The 6,398-nt window shown below is 34.6% G+C and overlaps 1 protein-coding gene across 1 annotated transcript; it reads left to right on the top strand.

Moving 5' to 3' along the window:
* Positions 1 to 1,041: 1,041 nt before the first annotated feature.
* Positions 1,042 to 6,123, top strand: TSHB (thyroid stimulating hormone subunit beta; the record flags this gene model as incomplete). Its single annotated transcript, XM_081224551.1, has 3 exons — positions 1,042 to 1,100; positions 5,263 to 5,425; positions 5,869 to 6,123. 3 exons carry the CDS (start codon positions 1,042 to 1,044, stop codon positions 6,121 to 6,123), a joined length of 477 nt encoding a protein of 158 aa, XP_081080677.1.
* Positions 6,124 to 6,398: the final 275 nt, after the last annotated feature.

Below are 6,398 nucleotides of genomic sequence, written 5' to 3'. Positions count from 1 at the left end.
TTCCATCTGAAAGCAGCAGAATGCATTTTCTTCTCAAGTGCACATGGAATGTTCTCCAGGATAGATCACATCTTGGGTCACAAATCAAGCCTTGGAAAATTTAAGAAAATTGAAATTGTATCAAGCATGTTTTCTGACCACAACACTATGATATTAGAAATCAATCACAGGGAAAAAAACGTAAAAAACACAAACACATGGAGGCTAAACAATATACTACTAAATAACCAAGAGATCATTGAAGAAATCAAAGAAGAAATAAAAAAATACTGAGAAACAAAAGACAACGAAACCACAACAGCCCAAACCCTATGGGATGCAGCAAAAGCAGTTCTTAAGAAACTGATTATCTTTAAGTAGGTAAAGAAACTGAAGTAAAGAGAGCTCAAGCATGCTAAAGTCATATAACTAGTAAATGGCAGAGTCAGGATTTGCGCTCAATCATTTTGACATCTCAAAACATTTGGCCATTTACTTAAATGACTATTGTTTCCCACATGTAAATTTTACTTATTATTTTTTAAATCCAAAGAAAAAACAAATAAGATATTTTGAACTAATTTTGGGGAGAGTTTAATCAGCAAGATGTATGCCAGTTGTCCTGGATTACCATAAAGAAGTTACCTTTGCTTTACAGATGAGCAATAATTATATATATCTCTAAATGAACATTTAGGTAAAATTTGGGGCACTCAAGCCCCCCCAAAATTTTCGTTCCCAAGACTTACTTAGATGATGTTTAAGGGTTTTTTGTTTTGAATTTGTTTTTTATCCTTCTCTGTTTTTCTCCTTTATTAATAAATATTAATAAAGGATATATTTACAAGGGTAATTTTATTTTGAAATAGGAGAAAAGGAAATTCATGCTGCAATAATGTCAGAGTTTCCAGAGGAAGATGTTGTGAAATTGTTTGTCTAAACACATTTTATTTGTGGTTCAGTATGAATTTTCAATAGATGGTTTTTAGATAAGGAAGCAGTAATTCAAATGTGATTATATAAACAAGAAGATCAGAGAGGAATTATTCTGAAGGGTATAAAATGAACCAAGAGCTTTTAGTCTGGGTCATTACAGCATCAGCTCCCCAGTGCAAAGTAAGGTAGGTGTCTACACTGAGAAGGCATTGTGAAATGAAATGTTGTTATTCTAAATTATTTTCATTTTCATCATTTTAGCATTTATTTAAAAATGGCAAATGCTGAGTGACAATTTGCTTTGATAGGCTCTAGAAATTCTAGTTATTGCTCCAAAATTGTTCAGTGGTAGGTGAAGATGAATGAACTACATATGTAAGGATAAGAAAATATTCTACTGGCTTCAAAGAAGAGGAAAAATTGGTCAATTCCCTAATGAAGGCTGATTGATATTCATGGCCTTCCCTTACTATTTACATCTGATTTAAATGTTTTAATCAGTTAAATAATCTGTGTATTAAATCCTGTCAATTACTAATGGTTATCTTTGATGATAATGTACTTCTGAGAAAAGTTGGGAATAAATTCAGTTTTGGGTACCTGCAGAGGTAATTTACTCTTTATTGTTTTAGTTATAGCTAACCCCCCTTGGATAGTTTCCAAAGCACACACCTGACTTATAGTACATTTTGCTTTCTAGAAAAATATATTGCTTTAGTGAACTTCCTGGAGTTCACAGGGTGGGCAATTGATTCATTTCATAGCACAGTAAGGGATTTGGGGAGAAAAGATCGGTGAAGGCAATTAGCAGAGTAGAGAGAAATGTGCTTAAGAATGAAGGTAGTGAGAACAAAAAGATGAGAGAAAAGGCTGGGTAAGGGGCAAAGGAAAGAAGATATCTTGGAATAAGTACAAATGTTGAAAGTGTAGACATAGTGGTCATGGCACTGAAAAGGGCAGCTCTCATTATTTAGGGCCTAAGATCACACCTCTGTGTTTAGGTGCTCAATAAATCATTTATGAATGATTTTAAAAGAGGCAATTAAGTTACAGAGGATGAGAATCCAGGTGACAATAAAGGAGAAACTGTGGCAGATCATCTAGGGAGGTATTAACTAACACTGATTTATATACTCAATATTATATAGTTACATAGTCTTCTGTAGCATTCCAAGTGCTTCACATGTATTGTTTTATACTTATTATGATTTTAGGAAGGAATATATGGAAAAATGAAGGTACAAACTTCTTAATTTCTCAGTTACACACAATTGCAATAAAATCTGGAAGCATAATTCTAGGTCACTATCTCTTAGACCAGGGACCGGACACTAATTTATCGCATAGAATCATAGTCTATTTGTGCTGAAAAGTCCTTCCTGATCATCTTGTGGTTCTAAGCCTTTTCTTTTACAGCTGAAGAAATTGAGCCCCAGAAAGATTCTTTGGGTGAAGTTTTACGATTTGCAATAAAGGAGAAAGGATAATTCTTACTTTCTTTACTAAGTTATATAGCTACTGCTGATGATGATTCAGCACTTTTAATTTTTCTTTTTGTTAATTTGGAGTTTTACATTTATAAGAGGAACTTCAGAACAATGTAAAGTGTCCATAATGAATATGACAACAATGGATAAAATTTCCAAAACTGTTTTTTATTCTACAGTTTTAAAAAGGATCAGGTGTACTTGTCTTTTTCTGTTTTGCAGATGGGGAAATTAGGCCCAGATAAATTCAATATTTTAGTCGATTTCTCATAGATCCATGGGAGATCTTGAAATAGAATTCTGTTCCTTTACTCCAGGACCAATATTCTCACCACTATGTCAGCACATATCTATTTTATATAGATCATAGAGCTAAAAGTTAAAATATGTGAAGTTAATTATTTCCTATGGCAAAAATTCAGTAGCTGGCTGGCTAGATGGGCAAAAACCATATGACCATGACAGGTGAATATTTTATATCATTTACTCAGCCTATTTTTTTTGATGTGGACAATTTTTAAAGTCTTTATTGAATTTGTTACAATATTTCTTCTGTTTTATGTCTTTTGGCCGCAAGGCATGTGGGATCTTAGCTCCCCGACCAGGGATCGAACCCGCACCCACTGCATTGGAAGGTGAAGTCTTAACCCCTGGTCTACCAGGGAAGTCCCTCAGTCGATATTTTTAAGATCCTGCAGAGGATCCTCTAAGCCTGTGGCTCTAAAATAATGGAACCAGCTCTATACCATAGAGGGAGCTCACATTTGTGAAGCACTGAGAAAACCAGACTCCATGAGCAAGGACTTCTTATAACTTTGCTCCGTGATTGAAATACCAAAAAACCTCCAAGGAATGCTTAAATATGCAAATTTTATTTGAAAGTATTCACCAGAAAACACTTCTTGATGGGTTAGCTCACTTCCTTATCTGTATAGGAAAAAAAAATATCTTTGATTATTGTGGGTGTCAGAGTCATAATTTCAAGTCATTCAGAGCACTTAAAACACTACCTACTTTTTGTTAACATTTGTTCTTATTTATCTTGAGTGACTATCTAGGAGTAGAATTGCTGGGTCATCAGTTAAGTGTATGTTTAATTTTATAAGAAACAATCAAACTTATTTTCAAAATATTTGTATGTACCATCCCACCGGCAACATATGAAAGTTCTAGTTGCTCAAAATCATCACCAACACTTGGTGTTATCAGTTAAACAATATGTATTTTTATTATTAGTGTTCATAGTTGTCTCCTTCGCTAGACTGTCAGCCCTTGAGGTCAAAGACCATAGCTTATCCATTTTGTGTCTGTCAGTGCCTACTTTAAATGCTCAATATATGTTTGTCTAATTTATTGGCAATTCTCATTCTCCAAATAGGAGACTGGTTGGAATGGCCACTAACCTCTGGAAGTTGACATTTAAAATAAATACCTGGTAGCTTGTTGAATGTGGCTTCATTTTTTTCTTACGAGCTGATTAAAGACAAAAATTCTTGTTAACTGAGGCAGAGTCTATGAGATTTCGGTTAATGGAAGTTTCAGTGTATGTAGCTTAAAGATGCTCTTGGGGTATAATTGATAGATTTGAGAAAAAAATTGAGAAAAATCTTGATACATTTTTCATGATTGAATAACAACATTTAATGAATTATAATTTATTTAATAGAATAATAAAACAAGTTTGTGTTCAAAGGTAAAACTACTCCATTAATATATGTATTTTCTTTTCTGACAATGATACTTGAGAGGGAAAAAAATCCAAATATGCCTAGCTAACTGTACAATCTTTGAAGTGATCAACTTACATCCAAAAGTCTGAAACTTGATTACCCTCTCTCAGTAGCAAAACTTAAATAATTATAAGTCGTAACATTATCCAACTCATTACAAAGTCCAGTTGTTAGTGAACACAATCTTCATCAGACAGGCTCTATAAAGGTACGTATTCTGCCTGAGGCACAGTGGATCCTCTGTTGTCTTCCATGCACCCAAAATTTATTTTACTTTCCTGGCTAACTTACAGTGGACCTGTCGTCCTTGATTGTATTATTCTCATTGTGTCAATCTGTATTTTTTGCCTCCACAATCTTTTTAAGATAATGAATTCCATACAACTTCTGAGTAAAATTTTATTTTTCCAACTCTAATTCTTTCAAACTTAAAGGATAGCCTAAGGGTTGAGAAGAGGGGTTTTTAGATTTCTGGGTTAGCCCCTTAACACCAGTGGTAGTTTTAGTTGACCTTTAGCCTTGTCTTTCTTGACAGGCATTGGGTAGAATCATATGCAAGACTGTTTGCATTGAGCTGGTACTGAAGTTTGATTATGCACTTCCTTGATTTCTTTGCCTTTTCTTATTATGACCAATTTGTTGGCCTTTTAAGCTATTGAACGAAAGTTTTTAGAAAAGCACATTTCTGGGAAAGCCCTTACTGAAGCCTGTTAACTCACTTCTTATAATGATAAAGGCAGGTATTTTTATTGTTTCCATTGAGTGAATTATTTTGTACTTAGTTGACACATGTGTCCCTGCCACTTTTCTGTTATAGTGTTTCAGACTTGCCATTTTACTGCCCAGTGGAGCTAAGTGGCACTTGCAAGCAGGACTTTCACTATGTGAGCTCTGTCACTATGGGGTATGTGGATCATAGCCACATCTAAGTATATAAAGAAAGGTTACTGAGAGTATTAACTATGTAAAAACACCTAATATAGGGCCTAGGACAAAGTAGGCATTCAATAAACACATATATTTATACACACACACACACATACACACACATTATAGCTCTTTCTGAATGTCCCTTCTGAATGTCCTAAAGGATACATGTAATAGATTCTTTAATTTTATCTTTGATTTAGCATGACTGCTATCTTCCTGATGTCCATGCTTTTTGGCCTTGCATGTGGGCAAGCAATGGCTTTTTGTATTCCAACTGAGTATATGATGCATGTCGAAAGGAAAGAGTGTGCTTACTGCCTAACCATCAACACTACCATCTGTGCTGGATATTGTATGACACGGGTATGTAGTTCATTTCACTTCTTGTAGCTGAAAATTAGATAAACCTAGACTCAGTCCATTTCTATCCAGAGAGAAAATAAGATAAAACACAACCTCATTTCCAAAATTTAATGGTTATTGGCTCTGTAGAGTTAGAGTACACAGGTTACAGTATCTACTCATCACAGTGGATACAGATAATTTTATAACAGTTTTACTTCCAAAATTTATTTAAAACTTATCTTGTTCTCATGATATAAGGTAAAAGAGGGGGTGTCACTTTTGTCTCTATGGAATTTAGTGTGGATATGTTGAGTTAGTACCGGGGAATGGAACTAAAGTATCCTCCTCCAGTCCTGTTTGTGACAAAGGAATATAAGTGAATTGATTTTTATCTGTTTCCATTAGCTATATATTTTCTAAAGTCCTATCACAGTATGTTCCTTTTTTAATTCTTTCCTCAGGACTTCAATGGCAAGCTGTTTCTTCCCAAATATGCTCTGTCCCAGGATGTTTGTACATATAGAGACTTCATGTACAAGACTGTAGAAATACCAGGATGCCCACGCCATGTTACTCCTTATTTCTCCTACCCTGTAGCTATAAGCTGTAAGTGTGGCAAGTGTAATACTGACTATAATGATTGTATACATGAGGCCATCAAAACAAACTACTGTACCAAACCTCAGAAGTCCTATGTGGTGGGATTTTCTATCTAACTTCAATTGCGATGTAATTTGCAATTTGGTTAAATGTGTTTACCTGGAATAAAACTAATAAAATATCGATATATTTCACAACACCATGTGTACATTTGAGTACTATTTCATCCATACCCATACCCATTCATGCATTAGCGAGCTTAAGGGCTTTAGAAGAAAAGGTGAGTGAAAGAGCATTTCCAGCTCATATGAAGGATGGTTTCCACATGAAAGGGCAGAGTGCGGGTAAAATGGAGAACAGGAACATGAAATACTAATGAAAGATAGCCTTA

The sequence above is a fragment of the Mesoplodon bidens genome (assembly GCF_964165515.1).
Source record: "Mesoplodon bidens genome assembly, chromosome: 2".
Lineage (NCBI taxonomy): Eukaryota > Metazoa > Chordata > Mammalia > Artiodactyla > Ziphiidae > Mesoplodon > Mesoplodon bidens.
The sequence above is the reverse complement of the archived record's forward strand: the minus strand, read 5'-3'. Positions and strand labels throughout refer to the sequence as shown.